The sequence below is a fragment of the Heloderma suspectum genome, chromosome 2 (genome assembly GCF_057233095.1).
Source record: "Heloderma suspectum isolate Gila_16-S chromosome 2, 16-S_ref, whole genome shotgun sequence".
Lineage (NCBI taxonomy): Eukaryota > Metazoa > Chordata > Lepidosauria > Squamata > Helodermatidae > Heloderma > Heloderma suspectum.
In genome coordinates this window covers 70,614,865-70,635,361 of record NC_139459.1, presented here as the reverse complement: position 1 = coordinate 70,635,361, position 20,497 = coordinate 70,614,865, and the positions used below count along the sequence as shown (strand labels likewise).

The 20,497-nt window shown below is 39.8% G+C and overlaps 1 protein-coding gene across 3 annotated transcripts in view; it reads left to right on the top strand.

Annotated features, from left to right (window-relative positions):
* Positions 1–20,497, top strand: part of FBXL17 (F-box and leucine rich repeat protein 17) — a 253,495-nt gene that overhangs the window by 216,469 nt on the left and 16,529 nt on the right. For 2 of the 3 annotated variants that reach the window (XM_084833836.1, XM_084833837.1), the window contains one exon: positions 12,955–13,097. The exons of the other annotated variant lie outside the window; for it this stretch is intronic. In XM_084833836.1, coding sequence (XP_084689962.1) covers positions 12,955–13,097 — 143 coding nt within the window. The remainder of the gene's footprint in view (positions 1–12,954; positions 13,098–20,497) is intronic. 3 annotated transcript variants of the gene reach the window in all.

Genomic DNA, 20,497 nt, shown 5'->3' with positions numbered 1-20,497 from the left:
ATGTTTTAGTGTATTTCACCTTTATCATACCCTTCCTTCAGTTAGCTTACAGGGGGCTCCTAGGCAGTTTCCTATCTAAGCACTAACAAAGCCAAGACCTGCTTAGTTTTAACAGTGTAGAAACATCATGTGTCTTCAGAAAAATATCTGGGTCCCAGAAAGTAATGATCCAAGTCCAGTGAAGTTTGTTGAAGCTCCCTTCATACCAGTGACTAAGGAACAATCCTGTGTTCCCTGGACAGCATTGCTGACTGGTTCAAACGTCTAAGCTCCGCCCCTGACATTTCCCTCTTAGCTCTGCGTCTCCGCCTGGTGTCCCTTAGGTCACAGACCTCAAGTTCCTACTACTACTACTTACTGTTTCTCACAGAGGGGGGGATGAGGATGAGGTTTCATGTCCGGCCATCTGGGAGCTGGTAACCTGAGAAGCACACCTATCCATATCTCAACTGGCCTGTGAAAAAACGTCCCCCAGTTCTGGCTGCTCCTCTTCTGAATCTGAGCTGCTAACTATCTCCCTGCACTCAGAATCAATCCTGACACTGGGCTGCAAGACTGGAAACAGGGCTCCAACCTCGGAGCCCAAAAACCGTGCTCCCCACCTGTCCTCCTCGGATCTGGCGCGGTGCTGGCTACCTCTCCACACTCGGAAATGGAGTGCAGAGATGGGAAGAGGGGTGTTCCCAGGGGCAGGGAGGGGAAGAGACTAGGAAGGTGGCCATACAACATTTCCTATGGCCGCCCCAACCTCCTTCCCTCCCCCTCTGAAGTACTGCTGTTAGACAGGCAAAATCACCCATCTAGGAGAAATGCAGGGCAGTTGGAGAGTGGAGGCAAATATCGCCTCAAAACTCCAGACACCCTGCACTGGATACTCAGAAGCCTCTGAGTTCGGAGACTGCCGACTGTCTTCATAGGATTGCACCCTTAAGTCAGCCTTCCCCAGCCTGGTGCCCTCCAGAAGTTTTGGATTACAGCTAGGCATGGGAGAACCAGGGATTCTTGAGCTTGCCAGAATTCTTTGAACTTCACTTCAAAGCTCTGTTTGGCTCCTCTTCTCATTTGCAAACTGTTTTTTCGGTTCAATGAGCATTTTAAACAGGGAAAATGTGCATTTTTCAAAAGCATGCATTATTCCTCCATTGACTGAAGTATGAAAGTGCGCATTTAAAAAATGCACTTTTAAACATGCACAGTGTAAATTATGAATTTTTAAAAGTGGGAATCTCTTAATCTGTGCAGTTTTAAAAATGCAATTTAAAAATGGACACTTTAAATTGTGCATTTTAAAATTGTGTATTTTTCAATGTGTGTGTGTTTTTAAAGTTCAGAAATTTGCAAGCATTTTTGGAGAACATGCACTCCCTTTCACGATTGGGGTTGCAAATAGGCTTTTTTTTTTTTAGTGATTTGTGAACTGAAACGAAATTCTTGTACATCCCTAATTACAATTCCTGCCATTCCTGATGATTGCCCATGCAGTCTGGGGCTTATGGGAGTTGAAGTCCAAAAAATGTGGAGGGCACCAGGCTGAGGAAGGTTGGACTAAGTCCCCTTTGTACCAGTGTAAGAAATTAGTCACAAATAATATAGGGCCTTAGTCATGATTAACTTCAGCTATATTGAGAGCAGTGCTTTAACAATGTAACAGCAGGAGATTATCTTTAAACTAGGACAATAAGAATAGTTTGGGAATGGAAAAAGTTCTGTGGAAAAATATTTTTAGTGACTTATCCATTGACAATAGATTTGGTCTATGAAAACCTGCTAGGTTATGGAATGGGCAAGGTCATTTTAAAGATGCTGTCTAACTTAATTAATACTTTAAACCCTAAGAATTGCAGAAGGTAAGCGCCTTCAGATTTTCATGGCACTAGTTTTGCATTTATTGTTCTTCTCCAGTTCTTCATCCCTATGAAGGCATGGATTTACTAGTCCATCATATTCATTTAATGGAAAGGCTGACTTGTATACAGTTTACTTTAGCCTACGATCAGTGAATGTAAACACTATATTTGTATAACAGTTAATAAGCAGGAAAAGGGCTATGAGCCGAATTCCCCACCAGTACTTCAGAAATTATAAAATTGAGCATCTTTCTCCTGTGTGTGTACTAGTAAATTTGTACAAATTAATGCTTTTAAAACTGTAACTTGTTTATGAACCACATGCCTCTCGCATTGAGAATAGTACCCTTTTTCCTGGATATGACATTTTTAATATCACTCGCCTCTTATAGTCATGTGCAACAGCTATTTGTACCAGCTGGTGATATGCTTCCCTATCTGCATTACATGATGCATTTATTTCTCTTTTTAGTTGAAAGTATTATGACGAATGGTTGAAACAATGAATAGTGATCTAGTTTGTGTATTTATTTAAAGTATTTCACCCCTCACTTCAGCTGAAAAGGCTTACAAAGATCTGTATATTTCCTACCACCACACTATATAAACTATGATAAATTAGTATGTATTACTGCCCTGTCACTTGCCACCAAAGTTTGGCCAAATGACTGTCCTTTAAGCATTATAAAATCACTGGCTACATTGTTACTGTCTCTCTTCTTAAAGAATAATTTTTCCATGTTAAAGTGCTTTTCTGCATGTTCCCCTAGGATATGATTCTTATTAGTGAATATTTTGAAGGCTGAAATTATGCTGCTAAATTTGAAGTGTGCTGAAAAATACTTGAGGGGAAAGTAGCCTTTTTCAAACCCTTAAGACTCTACATTTTTTATTTGCATTTCCATCATGTTAATTACTGTTTAAAGAGTTCCCGGGGTGATTACACTCAACTATTTTCACAAAGTTTTATCCCATTCTTTATACTGGACAGCTAATTAATGTTGGAAGCATTATTATTCTACAGTAGATGCAATTAAGGTATATCTATCCAGCTGCACCTTATCCTGGGATATGTGTTGTAACTGTCATTATTTGAAACCATTTTGATGAGTCCACTGAAAATACGGTGGCGTAAATTCTCCCTCATATGTCATAGGTAACATGGCCTCAGTAGTTCTACTGGTTTAACTGGGACAAAAACTGAAAGGTTTAATAATGAGAACCTCTGGAAGGGGTGTCTGGAAGGCAGTTATTTCATTACTTTTTAAATCTGCTTGTGATGAGTCACAGTGTGAAGCCCTTTTTAATTTTGTTCAATTTTCCCAGAGCTTCTATAATGCACAGTCTAAGTATCCATTTATGTTGATTTATATGAGCAAATGAGATCAACTCAAGTTTAGTTAATCATAATTAACTTAATGGCAAGATACAATGCCATGGTCACTGGCTGTGCCCCTCAATTTAGAGGGGTGTGTGTGTGTGTGTGTGTGTGTGTGTGACTGACTGACTGACTGACTGAACATGGGGTTATGAACAAATACAAAGCCTTGTTAAAATTAACTCATGATGAGGCTTAGAGTGATACTGTCAGAAGCAAGAAAATGTAAAAATTAAGGCGTATGATTTGTTCTTACTTGCCTAAGATCTACAGATACATTGTAAAGGATTTCTATATTATGTCTTTTCATTCTGTAACTAGAATATAGAATGAGTTATACAATATCGTTATCTTGAGTTATTTGAAGGAATTACAGTTGAAATTACTATACTAGTTTCAACAGATGTCTGGTTACTGAGCCTGTATATTTTTGTATATTACAGGTGTGTAAGTTGCTTTTTTTATTCTTCAAGGCAAACTTAATTTTTTAAAATTGCTACTTGCCCACTAGTTGAGAAGTTTGTCATCTAGTTTTACAGTGAAAGTCAAAGTATGTATTAAGATAGAGGGAATTTAACTAGATTTGCTAAAGCCGTCAAAAAACCAGACTTGCTGGAGGGATGCAGAGTGAGTCACTTCCTTTTCATGTCCTCAGGGCATCATATTATATTGGCCTCCAAGCATAGTCGTGCCCCTGTATTCCTCTGCATTTCACTGCGGTCCCATACTTCATTTTTACAAAATGCGGTACATCCACATATGCACAAATGTGTAACTACAAAATTATCACAGGAGACCTCGCAGCAGCCTGAGGTATGTGGCGTAAAAAAAACATACAGCTTTTCTTATAAAGGCATTCTTCCCATCTCAAAACAAAGGTGGTAATTCTGCTATGAAAGTGGATGTAGAAAGGGGGAAATATCTCATCTATTTACCTAAGTTTTTTTTCATGGTAAAACAACATTTAAATATTAAGCTCTTCTGTGTTCTTTTTAGTTTGTAAGAAATATCACTTTTTCAATTATAAGTTACATTAATACGCAAAATAATAACTGAGCTTTTGTATTTAGGTTTCAAATCAGAAAGTCCACAGTGACTCTTTTCTGTGTATTGCATCTTTAGTTAAGTCTTCACATCCTATACACATGTATGTGGGATAAGTCTCTTTGTACATAATGGGACATGCTTCTCAGTAAGCCTGCATAGGATTGCGCTGTAAAATGACTAAGCACATTCTTGCTATAGTGAATTGATGTCTCTAAGTGATGTGGGCCATAAGACAGGGATAATATAGGGTCCCCTTCACACGCCCCAACAGCCTCATGGGAGCCATCAGATAGGAAAGACACATGCAGTTGGCCCCACCTACACATTTGCGGTATTCAAACCCAATACTGCAGCTGCGTAGGACAGCACCTTGGGGAAGCAGCTCCCACACAGCTGCAAGTGTGTCTGAAGGAGACCATTAATTTAGGTCAGGGTGATTTGACATTTTTGGTCAGTCCATTTCCATATCCTGTGAATCTTCCATCCTGTGAAGTTGACAGTTCTAGGTCTAGGTGGGCCTCAGGCCTGAGTACAACACCATATGCACAGGGCTTTGTGCTGGGTTAAGTTCTCTGGAATGTTCACACAGACTAGAACATAAATAGCCAGGATTTGTTTATATTGGAGTGCTAAACAGAATAACTCTCTCATAGTCCATAGATGGGAATTTAAATGAGTTAAGTCTGGAGCACAGAAATCCTTTAGCTAGTTAAACTGAAGGACAAGATTTGTTGAGGCTAGTGGCTGGCACTCTAATGCTGCAAAGATGAAGAGGAGCTCTTTACCCAATATTCTCCTATACCCAAATTATCTCTGTTATATCAAAATCAGTTGTAATGCATTGAAATTTACATTTGTGCATTGATTTAACAATCCAGATTACAAGTGTCTTTCCCATGTTGTTTTTCAAGTGAGTCAACATTCCAGGTTCAGTGAGCATGTTCAGTACTTATTGGGCTGTTGGGAGGGTGGGCTTTCCCCTGCTAAGTCCCCTCCCCTAAAGAGTATTTGTATTCTGGAAACAAACTTCTGTTAACTCCTATCCAGCTTATATGAACCCTTTAAGGGCAGAATACTATGGCTGCTAGACAGCGTCTGGACAGCCATAGGATTTTTCGGTTTATGGGAACCGAGCTTGGAGCCAGTGCTCTGAGCTTGGTTCCCAGAAATCTGAGTCCCCTCCCCCACCACCTCGTAGGAGGCACGGGTCCTCCCCAGCTCCACACTTGTAACAGCAGCACGGAGCATCCGAAAAGGGGCCATTCCTGGGGGCAAGGAGAGGGAGACCGTGGAAGTGCCAGTACAATGCTTCCTATGCACCATCTGGCCTCCCACCACCCCGCTCCGAGGCACCATGGCTAGAAAACCAAAATCAGCTGTCTAGCCACAAATATAGGGCAGCTGGAGCACAGAGGAGAAGATCCCGTCTGTGCCCCGCCCACCTTGCATTGCATAGTCAGCCACCTCCAAGTTTGGAGGTGGCTGATTATCCCCATAGGATTGCACCCTAAATGATAATTCCCTCTGTTTATGGCTAGTGTTGATCCTTATGCTTTTAGATGGTGCCATTTGACTACATAAGGATCAACACTCACCCCTGAACTTCACAAACAGAGGGAATGCTAATTTAAAACTGTCTAGGGTTCAAATAAACTGGCTAGGATTTAACAGCCTGATCATCTCAATAACTTTTGGTAGACCTGCAGTAGGTGTGGATGTTATATCTATACCCTAACTGTTCCATTGCATTGATCAGCTAGGCTATGATCTACTTAGAAGTAGCATCTAATTCTGACTTACTAGTACAAACAGCTGTACCTCTTAATCATACAAGCAAAGCTTTCCTTTTAGCATTTAGCCCGCATCAAGAACCAGATTGTATGAATCTGCCTTGTGCACATTTTTTTCATTTAACAGAAATAAAGATGGAAAGCTATTTTGTATCATCTCGTCCAGAACCTGCTACTACGGCCTTTTTCTGTCTAATATCTCCAGAGTATTGTCCCTGCATATTTTAAATGACTTGAGCAGTGAGAATTTTACCACTTCCCTAGAGATTAATATTCCACTGTCCAGTTGATCCTTTACAAAATGTTCTTAATATTGAGTCTACAGTTTCCTTTGTTCATTTTAATTCTATTACATCAGTTATTCCCACTGGTCTTCCCTAAACAATTTTCAGTTTTCCTTGTACTAAAATATTGCAGTTGCTCATAAGTGGTTATCACAGGCCATTTTATATTTCCTTGGCCAAGCTGTGAATACATGAAATAAAATTTAATGACAAGCGCCATAAGAAGAAAGCCGTTACTGTGTACTGTTTAGTGGGAGGAATGATTTCTAGTTGATGCATAACTTTACAAAATTCTGACTTTCATCTTGAAGGTTTTTGCCAATGACAGAAAATACTGCAGAGGCCATATTGCCGTTAAAAAAACACATGTATAATGAGTCCATTTCAGTGTAAATTAGCTATTTTTAGACATTCCATACTCCTGACCAGTAACCGAACAAATGCAAACGCTCTGGCTATTGCTAGGAAGTGAATGGCAGTACGGCTACATCTTGTTACAGGGTTACATCTTATATTAAAATGACTCATATTAATATAAGCTGTAATCCTCCAACAAGATGTAGGTGTATTATCATCTCCCTACAGCAGTTCATCTTCAGGCTGAAGTATAACAGGGCTCTTGGGAGCGAGCTCTGACAAACAGGAGGAAGCAACAAGAGGGGTCTCCAATAACAAACTCCACCAGTGCCAGAACTCCCTTCAGCTGTGGGGGTCACTGCTGTGAATCAAGTATGCATTTTGTGGCCAGCAGTGGCAGCAAGAGCCAGCAGCAGTGGCAGAATCGAGCGCAAGCACCTCTGGCACAGCTGCTTTAAAAGACCTCCGTCTCACAGAGCAGAGAGGTGATAGCAGAGGCGGCAGCAGGCTCAGCAGCAGCAGTCCCAAAACAGGAAACCCAGCAAGCCATACAAAGGCAGAGCAGAGAGGGAACCAGCCCCACGGGAGATGACCCATACCCTTACGACTAGGCTTATTTCCTGGTGGACACAGGCACACCGAACCGTAGCTGCCACCAGTTTCCCCTTACAAGAGGCTGATGAAGGAAGTGCAGTGTGAGAGCAGAGGCAACAAGGACAGGCAGGGTGGTGCTAATCGTGTTCATCCCCCTTAGACTGGGCACAATAAGGCCACATCCAAGAAGGATAAAAGTGTTATTCCTTAGAGCCCTGTGGAACAATAAGCTTCAGGATTTGTGTCATTTAAACAATCTTTCTTTTGTTCTCCCTGCCTTGGGAGTCTCATTGTAATAAAGCAGGCAGAGTAACTCCTGGCCGCTTCCTTCACCCTCCCTCAGAAGCAATAACGGTGGTTACTGCACTCTGGAAAAGCTCAAACTAGCCCCCAGAAGTATGGCCAATGCTGCTGCTGGGATAGATGTGTTGCACTTATAATTTGTCTTAATTTGAATGCACCTAATTAATTGTGTCTGTAACTATTATCATATCACATTTCCTTGGTGCATGGAGCAGGTGTTTTAATACATGAAATGAGGTGTGTTTATCACTTGGGTGCTCTACTCATGTAGCCCTTTAAAAAAAAAAGGTCCAAGGTTTTCTGTAGGCATAAAATCATCTAAATCAGAAGCTGTCTGTTATCTGGTGTTGTCAATTCCACTACTCCATTGACTTGTATGGGACCAACGCAAGCAACTGCAGTTAGACATTTTCTCCCACAAGACATTTTCCTTTTCTCCTTTTCCTCAGCTGTTATGTTTGTACAGCTATTAAGCTACCAATGCTGAATCAAGCTAGTGCTGCTGCAGTTGTAAGGGTGAAATTACCTATCGGTCTACACAGAAATAATAACCTGAGTCTTCACAGCCTCAGATTTCTTTGACACGGTCTTCTGGGTCAACATATAGGTTGACTCACATGACTGTTTTTCTTCTGTTTCAAAATATATATGCAACCATTTGGTTCTGATATCCACAGGGAACTATGTCTTGTGAACCTAGCATGTGTTTGGCTCCCCATCCTCAATGTAAATATCAGATCCAGATTTTGATGGGAGTTACACTAAACAGGTAAAGATAAACATAGCCTTGTTTCCTATATTAACATGCTTGGTAAAGCAGTCCATGGTAAGACTTGGCATTTAACACTGGTTATCTCCTATCATGTGAATTCTCTTAGCAAGCACTCCCATCTTTAAAGTCTTGCTGATTGTCTGTTACTGATTTGTTCTAGCTAGGAAAATTCTCTGGTTTTGCTCATCCATGCAGGCATACAGTTAGACACACAGTCAGACATGTTAAAAAAATCTTAGACAGTATCAATGATTTTAATGGCATTTTCTTCAAGAATGTGTGACTGTATGTGTTTGAAATATATAATTGTCAAATAATAGAGTACTACGGTTCAGCTTGCATACAACAATTCATGGCATCACATTGTAAAACATAATGTTGTAGAAGTGGCTTACTAGACAGATTAACTGTTAGCCAGGAGACAGTGTGTTCCAAACCAAGGATAAATATACATTTTCTCTATGGGTACTGCGAAGGATTTTTCTTGCCCTGAGACAGTAACTGAGTTTTATCCTAGTTAATTGTTAAATTGGCTTTTAGATGGGCTTTAGTAATTTTTCTCATTCAGAAAATGACAAGGGGTTTAATACTACAATGTCGTACATTGAACCATATCTGTAGACACTAATTTAGGTAAACCTTTGAACTTCTCCATTGGTAACATTTATTTAAATGAAAAAGAGTTGCTGTGAAAATGTATTTGTTTTTCTGAAAATGTTTTTTGTGGGGCAGCGTCACATATAACTACTATAATTATGTTTACTTTAGAGTAAAATTTGTCTTTCAGTCTCCTGGAGACTGACACATCCCTCTGTCCCTCCCATGATCATTCAGAGAAGACTTGAATAGTGTTTAGTAAAAATTAAAGATTTTATGCTAGTGTTATCCAGGCTAGTTTTAAATAGATTAATGGTCCCTTGATACCTAATACCTAGTTGAAGGCTGTTGGTAATTAATATAGTAGGCTGCTTTCCATTACAAATAAGGTCAACCATGTTGGACTGTCCAAGGTTAAGGAAACTGTAGAGAGGAGACAGGTTAATACCAGCTGGTTTAAAAACCAAAGATGATTTGAAAAAGTGGGAATCTAAAGAGGGATGAAGGGAGAGTATTTCTAAACATCCTTGCCTGTCTGTAAATCTACATTGCATCTAGGTAAAGCGTTGGGCAATTCTAGATATGTCTGGTCCTGAACAGGGTAGTGTAGGGCAGCCTTCCCCAAATCTGGTGGTCTGTGCTGACTTGGAGTTGTTGTCCAACACAACTGGAGGGCACCAGGTTGGGAAAGGCTGGCATAGGGCATAGTAGGAACCTTTCTGTATCTGGCTAGCAAACACAATAAGAATGAAAATGCATTTCTCATGTTTCATTTTGAAAACTGAGACATGGAAAAGCCATCTGTGGAGTGCAATTCATACTTGCCATGACTAATTATATACCACCATTAACATACATTACACCATTACATAATAGAATAGGAACTTTTTATAAGCTTGCGGCATGAATTTGGGCCCAAAAAACCCACTGCAAAACCTTGCTTTTCTGCCAGAAAATACAAAGTTTATTCTTGTGGTACAGAATTTGCAATATGGTGCAAATTAAGGAAGGTAAAAATAAATTGTACAAAAGGTGTATTCTGTGGCTTATTGTCCAGATTTTTGTAGTATCCTTTGACAAAATGTATCAGAATATTTGTCATGAAATGCCATTTCAGTTGTTTTCATGGATTGCCCAAATTCAGTATTCTAAATAGAATGGCCATATATCCTCTTTTATAGAGGACAGTTTGAAGGGCTGCCAGAGAACTGTCCTCTGTTTGAAGGGCTGTCCTGTCCAATTCCAGATTAAAGATAACAAACCATAAGAACTGTTGCCCATCAACAGTGAGCACCTGGACAGGCAGGCACACAGATCACCTGGCCACAGTCCACAGTGTGGTGAGATGTACTGTATTTCTATTCAAATTATAATAATTTCTAAATTTGCATCTATACATGTGAATTAGCATATGCAAAGGTTATGCAAATCAGTGTCTTCTTTTGTCCTCTTTTTTGGTGATGCATTTCCTCTTTTTTGGCAATTCATAAATAGTGATGTGGAGTTTCTGGAAAATTTTGAATTAAGGTAATTTGCATAGGGTCCCTTGTATTAGATAATTTCCAGATGCCTTAGAAAGTGAAGTTAGCATGTTTGTTTTATTTGTATTTAGTAAAGAACAAAGTACCCCATACAATGTTTTTGTCCTAATATACCCCGAGTATTTGACCTGAAACATTTGAGGGGGGGAATTAAAGCATGCTTAATGTGATTTAAGTGTTATATTATGAAGATTTTTAGTAAGAATACGTATAATGATTTAAAGGCAGTAGCATGTACTTTCCTTACACTGTTTACATTAAAAAAAACAAAAAAACGAGGTACTAAAAACTGCTGACACAATAAATTTTAGCAGCCCAAAGAACTGTGCATGATGTGCTGACAACCACTCATCTGTTTCAACTGTCTTCCACTGAGGTTGCTGGGGAACTTTCAGTATCTCTGTCACTACTTATTACAGGTGCCCCCAGCATGGCACCCATGGGCACCAGTGCACCCGCGGGGACCTCCAATGGCCTCCATGAAGCTTTCCACTCCCTGCCCCCTTGAAAAAATTAATAAAAACAACATGAAAAATATTAGGACCTCAGGTTCTCTGAACCTGCCACTGATCACCTGTTCGATGGGCATGAAGAGAAGGAAAGAATTGCTTCCTGATGCTGCCCAGTCTTCTACCCACACAGACCTTTCCTCTTTGTTCTCTCTCTCACACACCAGTCCCAGCCTCTAGCCTCGATATTTCCCCCACCACCACCTCTTTACCTCTCTGTTTTTTCCCTATCCTAGCCTCCAGCCTTGTTCTCCCCCCCCCCGGCCTTGCCATTTCCCCGTCCCTCCCTGCCTGTTTCTTCACTACTTCCCCATCACCACCTCTTTACCTTCCTGTTTTTCCCCACTCCTGGCCTGTAGCCTTGCTCTTCCTCTCACTATTTCCCCCTCCCTCCAAGCCCCTAGCATTGCTCTTTCTCTTCCTTCCCAGCCCCTTCTCTCATTCCTCTCTCTCTCTCTCTCTCTCTCTCTCTCTCTCACACACACACACACACACACACACACACCAGGTGGTGACTCTGATGGCAGAGGAGGAGGTAGGGTCATCAAGTGGGAAATGGAGTGGCTGAGTCTGGGGTCAAAGTAGGAAAAACTTTTTCCTTTTAGAGCTGAGGGCAGTTTCCTTTCCTTTGGGGCTGAGGAAAGGTGTGTGTGTGTGTGTGCTTGTGTGTATAGAATGAGCAGAGTAATCCTATGTAGGCCTACTCAAAAGTAATTCTCATTGAGTTCCATGTAAGCATGGGTAGGATTGCAACCTTAAATGCGGCTTTTGTGTCTCTGGGGTCAAATATGTGCATTTGCTTTGGAGTTCTGACCTTTCTTCTGCTTGTATGCAGTTTGCTTGTCTTTGACTAGCCATGTCCCCAAGGCAGCCATTATGTGACTAGCCACATCCTCTGTGGGAGCCATGTTGTGGCGGTTAAGAAAATTTGAAAACACAGCAGTTTCTCAAATTTCCAAATGTGCCCACAGGTTCAAAAAGGTTGGGGACCCCTAGCTTATTAGTTAACTATGGGTTGTTCATGCATGGGAGCAATCAAGAGTGGTGGTACCTGCCACTCACCTGCTTCGACTTTCACGTAACAACCCAGGAACACCCTGTTTCTGCGTTGTTTTGTGAAGTTGCGAACCCGGAGACTCTGGGATGTTTAGGGGTTAAACAATCCAGAGTTAACCATGGTTTGTTGTTGGGTTAACTCTAGGATATTTAACCCCTAAACAACACAGAGTTTCCAGGTTCTCATGAGGCATTCGTGGGTTGTTAATGGAAAGCAGAAGCGGCGAGCAGGCAGGAGCCAGCACACTCACTCGATTCTGCATGCCCTCACCAACTCCTGGGTTAAGCAACCCAGGAATTGGCCTTCATGTGCAAACTGAGTCAATAAGTCACAGAGCTTCTCTTGGCTCAGATCGTGGTGTAGGAAGTCAAACCAGTAAGAAAACTACTTTGTTTTAGACCTCATAAAGCCTATGGAGAAAATTCTTCTGACTTCCTGCTTTATATTGCTCTGATTTCACATGAATTCTGCTGTAATGTAGACTGATGAAGCCATTTAACTTCTTTACTCCAGGAGCATCCTGACTTTTATATGGACTTCTGTTTACAGAACTTCTAATTTAAGCAAAATTTCTCCCCAGTTACTGCTATTGTAGACTGAAAAATCTAGGTAGCCTAATGGTAAAATAATTGTATTGTGTACTTTCTTTATTACGGGTTGTATCCAATTGGTGTCACTCTGCTGACTGAATGCTGTTAGATCCAGCAGATATTTCCATCAGTGGAATAGCAAGGGGTGGGATGGGGCGGGGGGGGGAGCTCTCCCTGTCAGTTTAAAATTTTCAGCATGTATAAAGCTTTTGTTAAGAAATATATAATAATAAATACTCCTCTGATTTATCTTTCACCCATATGCTTGGTTTCTCTCATGTTTTACAGCACTGATAGCCATTGGGCGATATAGTATGACAATAGAGACTGTGGATGTGGGATGGTGCAAAGAAATCACAGATCAGGGAGCCACCCAAATTGCTCAAAGTAGTAAATCACTCAGATACTTGGGACTGATGAGATGTGATAAGGTAAGAAGCTTTTGTGTAAAAGACTATGTCCATTTATTCCACATGTTACATTCACATTATTAATTATTAAGGAAAATAGCAAATGCATATGTTGTCCTTATCTGACTCTGATACTGAGCCAGTGATGCCAACATGTTTTTTTGAACAGCAAATACTTTTCAAATTTCATAATCGCTGTCTTTAGTGGGTCATGACATTAATATAGCTTTCTGCCTTGTCTTAAAACACAAAGTGCAGTAATAGTAAAAACGCTGCAGTGTGCCTTTCCAAAGAAATAATTTTCAGCTCACTTCCCTTGATTACAAATCCTCATTGTAAAAACACATGAACCAAGAAGCTCACTCAGAGGAGAAATATTTCAGCCCTAATGCCTTTATTATTTAATTTTCCATATATTATCTTGCCCATTCAAAAACACCTTAAGAAACTCCTGCTTACTGCATTTTCTGTTTACAAAAACAAATTCTAAAGATGAAGCTATTTTTAAAAATAAGCTGAAGAACCACTATTTTGTGAACTGACAGAACATAATACCATAAACTTGAGTGTTTTGTAAGAACCAAGAGAAGAAAAATGTGCAAAAATCCCCTTTGATGAATTGGGCTAAGATTATCTGCTTAGACTGTTCAAAGGGTTACTTGACCCTGAGATTTAGATCAGACCCTGAATCACCTGATCAATTTTACATATATTTCTTTTATGGGTTCAGCTAAAATTGCTTGTACAATCAAAAAAGACTTTCAAAAAAGCCATGTTTGTCCTGTCTTGAGCTGCTAAAGACAATCAATGACCTTGATGTTGAAAACAGAGTTTCGTGCAACATCAGTTAAACCATGCATACTGTATAGTCTATATTCCTTTGATTGCTGGCTTATGCTTTCCTGACTTCCTACAAAGGGACTGCATGCTGTGTGGGGAGACAACTGAGCTAGCAGGAATAAAAATCTGTGAGACAGCTGCAGAGCAAATGGGGAAAACTGTTCCTGATTAATGGGGAAAATATATTGGGTATCTTGATGAGAATGCTGTAAAGCGTGGCATTAGGGGTACCACTGGGGGTCATTTAACTTGCTTGTTAAACCTCTGTGTGCAAGGGAATGAGGAAAGTAGACATAAAAAGAACAAATTTTCAGAAGCTCTATCCTGAATTTAAAATCTTTAAAATGCAATGTTGGCAGCTCTAAGAGCTCTATCCCTCTTCCACAGCTAGAGAATAGAGAAGTTATGATACAGAACCACTTCCTTCACTTTTCTAACTTCATGCAGAACTATTTTCTTTTTCCAACTACCAGTGTCCAAAGCATCATTACTGAAAAAATCTTGGCAAGTAGAGAAGGTCTTTCAAATGCCACTGTAACAGAAAATGTCCTTCCATACAGTTGGGCAGGGGCCCAATTCCGCCCCCCCTGCTGCCACCGCCTTTTCCCAAAGTGTTGTATAATGTTGCCATATCAAGTCGCCATCCCACATTACATAATATTGCTAGACATACAAGAAAGGAGCTCATAAACACAAAGAAATACTGGAACATACAGCAATAGATTTCAGCAGTTTCCACCAAAATATTCTTCATGACATCTTCTCTTTGGAATTTCTTTGATATGTACTTGACATAAATTTAGAATTACAACAGCATCGAGGACGTTGCCAAAAAAGATCAGAGAAATTGCAGGGCTGGGTAAAGGCAGGCTCTGTTTGATTCCATCGATTATATAACTGCCTGTAGGCTATAGATGTCACTAGTGGCTGTGCTATTGATCCACACCATGAAAATAATCAAATTAATTCATTTCTCATCAAGTTGCCATTCCTGTGGTGTTTTTTTTATTTCCATGTGCAAAGTGGAAGCAACACATCCACTAATTTAAGGAATAAAGTAGTTTAATAATCTTAGCATCATGAGAAATGGCAGTCTTGCATCTCTGAAATCTTTTACGTGTTGTTTTAGCCATTTAAATCTAGTGTTCCCAAAACCCGGTTTCATTATCTGTTAATGTGGGAATCATTTCCAAGGTTTCCAAGCATCATTTCCAATTAAGATATATAATTGCAGGCTTCTGCTTAAGAGTAGTAACATCTAAGGACTGAGGAGTGGACATTTTATGTCATTGTGGTGCTTGGGCAGGACAGGAGCATCAGTCACTACTGCTGCTGCTGGAAAGAGCCAGGAGCCACACACAGTTCCCTGGGTGAGGAGATGTCCTGCTTCTGGAATGAAAACCTCTCATGTTACTGGTTGCTAGGGAGCACATGTCCAGCACTATTTCCTCCCCTTCAAAAAGCAGCATTTGGAACAGAAACAGTAGTAGTAACATCTAAGGACTGAGAAGTTTTACATTATTGCCCCCCAGAGTCTTCATCAGTCACCATTGCCTTTCCCTCCCCACCCCCAATTTTATTATGTGTATTGCATGTTAATTTTATCTTATTGTCAGCTACCTTGAACAGCTGTTGTCAGGCAAAAAGCCAAGATATACATTTTTAAAACAAATAAATAGATCATTAACCAAAGGACAAGTTGACTAATAAAGCTTCTATTGTTAAAATATTAATTAAAATTAATAATCAGCCAAAATCATTGGGAGTTATGAACCTTACTGCCAACCTACAACTAACACATGTGAGAGACTTTCACTTCAGTTGCATTTTGGTGTGCATAAAGGAATCATGTATGTGCATTTTCCTTGAGTTTCAATGGAGGGCCGGGCTGGCTCCAGGTTTGAAGGGGGCCTGGGCAGAGTGCCCTCTGTTGGACCCCCTCCTCTGTCAATGGGCACTGGTGAGCTTGCATGGTGGCAGCAGGGGGCAGCAGTGCTGCAAGCAGCACCAGGCAGCTGGGTCCAGACACCGTTTTGATTTCCTACAGTGTCCCAGAGCAAAACTAGGAGCGATACATGGTTAGACATAACTGCCTGGCACTGCTCAGGGTGCCAGGCCTGGAAAAAATACTGGAAAAGGGAGGCCCACAGCAGGCACCAGTAGTGGACCCTGTTGGGGCCCTTACAGTTGCCCAACACTGACACTGCCCTGATGGAGGAGAGGTATTTATGGAGTTGCCCTTCACCACTCGGGTGAAAGAGGCTGGCTTTGTAAACCGAAGAACCCATGTGTACATTGACCCACAGCAAATTGAAAGATTGGAGTGACTGTGATTAAAAAAATTCCTGTATGGATAGTTTTAAGTTGCCCTAATCGGCCCTTTTTGTTTGCGGGCTGGTTGTCTGTTTTCCCATGACCTTTGTTTAGCCCAAGCTCAGTGAAGGGCAACAGGCAGTTTCAGAGTTGCAAACATTAAGATGAAGCATACGTGAAAGAACACTGTAGAAGAACGTATTTTTTATTATTTATTTATTTTTATTTGTGTATTTATTTATTTATTTATTTCTGTGCCGCCCAATAGCCAAAGCTCTCTGGAAGTGGCAAGTCTAAACAATAAAAGGAAAACCTCTTGATTTGACATACTTATCAAAAATCTGTGCAGAAAAGAAATGGTTAGAAACCCAGAGTCTTTCAGCTACTCTCACCAGGTATACTATTTCTGAAGATACTTCAGACTGTATTTTACAGTTACATGCATGTCTACACAAAAGTAAGTCCCATTGAGTTCAGTGGGATTTATTTCCAGGAAAGTGTGTATAGGATTGCAGTGTTAAGCACCTGAATTTACATGTGTCTACTTCTAAGCATTCTGTTGACCTCCGTGCTACTTGGGAAGTCTTCCATATATCTGATGACATGGACAGCGTTCATAAAATCTTATGCTAAAATAAATTAAATAAATTAAAGCCTTTAAGGAATCACAAGAATCTTCATTGTTTTTGCTGCAACAGACTAACATGGCTACCCCTCTGGGGAAAAAAAGAATCCATCTATGTGTCATTTCTGAAAGAGTGACTTTTCTGCTCTACATTTTCAGACATCACTAAACTATAACTGATACACAGCTTTATGTTTTGTTTTGTTTTGTTTTGTTTTATTTAAAAATGTTGTGCTATTTCAATGGAATGCCCAAAGCAGTGAACAGCAAGATAAAAATGCCCACAAAATCAATCATAAATACAGTAAACCATAAATAAATATATATAGGCAGCAAAAAGAAACTCATGCCAGTAAACCCTGAAAAAGTCTTCATCCAAAAATAGGCAGCTATATAGAGTTTCCGAAAAGTCCTGGCAGGACAAAAATTAGAAACAAACATATAAAGGTATTTTTGTATCCAGTGTTTAGATCCAAAGCTATAAAGAGATTAACCTTACTGGTGCTCTCTGAAAGCCAAGTTCCATAACTGCATCACCATAGCAGAGATGGCTCTGCTCAAACCTCTCACCAGTGTAGAACTCTAAGCAAGGCCTCCTGAGAAAAGCTTGATCCCCAAATAACTGCAGTTATATGCAAAAACTAGTAGCCATGGATTGGGATGTTCATTCCCAGCTGCATTAAAAGTATCCCATTGATTCAGTGGAGGATGTCTATCTTTATCTTTAACAAATTTAACTTTAACAAATTTAACTTTAACTTTAAAGGTTCTCAGAACCAGCCTTGAGCTGACTTATTTTTATAATTCACTGACCATTTTTATAATTCTGCCATATTACTGATACAGGACCAAAGAGCTATTAAAAATAGTAAGGATGTCATGATCAAGTCATCAGGACATTTATGCTAGATAGTACAAAACTTTCCTTCATATTACCTCAGAAAGGCGGTAAATATTAAAATAAAACAGTATGTCCGAAATGGCTTTCAAAGTGGGCTTTTTTAAAAGCTCTGAAATGACAGCTTGTGATTTTTAAAGAGAATTAGAAAACCTAATCTTTCCTCATGCTCTTACGTATGTAGCATTTATCCCCAGAACCCATAAATGACTGTAATTTGTTCAAATCATGTTGTTTCATATTTGATTCTCTGAATTTTTGAAGTGGTATGTGTAATCTTAGGAATATCTGGTCCTCTAACTCAGAGAATCCTATTAGAAAACAATTTACTTCATTGCTTTCTTCCACTCCAACCCCATCCAACATGCTCTTATTTTAAATTTAGATTTGCAACATTAGCTTTTTAAAAGATAGAACAAAAGATGCTTTAAGGGAAATTGAGAAGCTTTCTATTAAGCCTATGACTGAAAAGTACTTGCTGAATTGCTCAGGAATATTTTAGATGGATTATTTTATGTCTCCAATTTAACTAATTCATTCCCATATTGCTGATAATTTTTAAGAAGTACCTCTTCATGCATTACCTATAAGCAGGAAACAAGATGTTAGTGCGTGACTTGTCCTTGTTTCCTTGCTTCTGTTGTAACATGGGAAGAGGGACTTGTGAATCTCAGCCAGAGGAGATCCATAAACTTTAGAAATCACCTAAGGCTTCCAATTCTCACTAGAGATGAAATTCACAAATTCCACTTCATAAATTAGAAGTGAAGTGGAGAAAATACACAAGCCTAATAATGACAAAATGACCTACATAAACATGCAGTGCTTTAGAGAGTATCTTAGAAAAGTTTGTCTATAGACATTAGTATCAATCTATGTGTCTCTTACGGCAGCTCCAAACATTACAATTGCTGCTGGAGACACCAATGTCTCCCTTTTACTTAATGATATAGTTATTCTGAGCTCTTAACAACACTGTGCACAAGCATGAGAAAATTCATAAGAGGGCCCCCATCTTTTCAGTGCATATCTGTCTGAGCTTAATCAAGCATAAAAAGCCTCATACATTACAAAATTGGATTTCTAACACTTTTATCAGTAGATGGTTTTACTATGTCAGAACAGGAGTCCAGATAATTACTGTGATATTTATATATTTAATTTGATTCTGCTGAGACAGAAAGTCGCATGTGCAGTTTTTATTACTCGTTCGCTAATCCAGAATTTCCTGTGCATTGGCTAATGGCTATTAAGGTCATTTTGATATTTCAGCCCCATTCTTTCATTACCCTTGCAACATAGGACCCACTTGTAGGTGTTCCCATCACACAGCTGTTAAAGTCTATAAACAGTCTGACATGTAGATCAGTTGGCTGGCTTGGTTACATCCTGGTCCACGGTTGCTAGCCACGAGGAGAGGAGCAAAGCTGTTGTGACACATAACCGCATAAGTTGCCCATCTCACTTATTAACCTGTTTCCAGGTGCTACAGGTGCAGTGTGGGACTAGATCATGCAAGAGCTGCTCTGCTCCACACGAATACTGTAGGAATTGGGTCTAAGTAATTCATTTTGACAAGAATACTGCATCAGTATTCTTGTGAATGCCGGCCTTGCCAGGTGCATTCATTACCAGTCCATTGTTGCTTTTAATCCATAATTTAAATCGAAGCACATTGTTTGCCTTAACATTCAGGAAATCCAGGATGCAGATGTTGTGCTCTGTGTATGTTATTCAACTAGTCCTAAGCCCGTGAGCACTGAGGTAATCATTGAAACACTGTGGAACGTAACGGCCTTAGCAGATCAAGTGCATAGCACTTCATACAGAATGACTCCACAAACCTTTCATTGTGTTGTAGCTACAGGCAGGAATTATAATTGGGCCACTTGAGAATGTCATTAATTCAACTATTAGGTTAAAAAAGTCAAACATTTGTTGTTAAATATACTTTTAAAAATGAATTGAGAAATACTTAAAATATATAGAACATCAGGGCAGAACATGAACCTGTCTAGTTCGTTAATTGTAAACAAAGGAAAGGTGGTGAGTGCAAAAAAGGTCTCCAGCCTGTAAATGTTGGACATGGGACATATTTCTCAGAGGAGTTCACTAGGAATATTTGGTGCTGATTAGAATCAAATATTACCACAAGAGCCTGCATGGTGAACCTGGTTTACTTCTGCCTATGGACTGAATGGCTGCTAGTGCTTTCTGTATATCATATCCTGGCATACATAGTTATTCTTGAGTTGTGTTGACAAAAATGTTCTTTGTCAGTATAATTTTTGTTGAAGATAAGTTTTCCATGGGGCTCTCATTGGCTAGTAATCAGCACCGGCATTTAGTCATCAATCCTTTTAGTATTTCTCAGACTTAAAGATGGCATTTCTCTCTTAGGGCTGCTTTCTACATTTACATTTTTGTACATAGAACATGCTTCCATGTGAGGTAGTGGATAGAACTTGCATGGTATATATGATGACTGCATGTATGTACAGTGTATGAGTTCTAACAAGGTGTAGTCTATTGTGGCTTACCAACATGTGTGCACAAAGTTAAATCTCTATATTGTTTCATTCCAAAAAGACATTTTGTGTAGGAAAAGCAAGATGTGTAAAATAACCTTCTCTTACAGGTCTAGATCACATACTCATTGAACTGGGAATCCTGTATGTGCAGTGGACATAAACTCCTTCCACTGTGCATATGAGGTAATGTAAAACAGGTAGCGCCCATCCATAC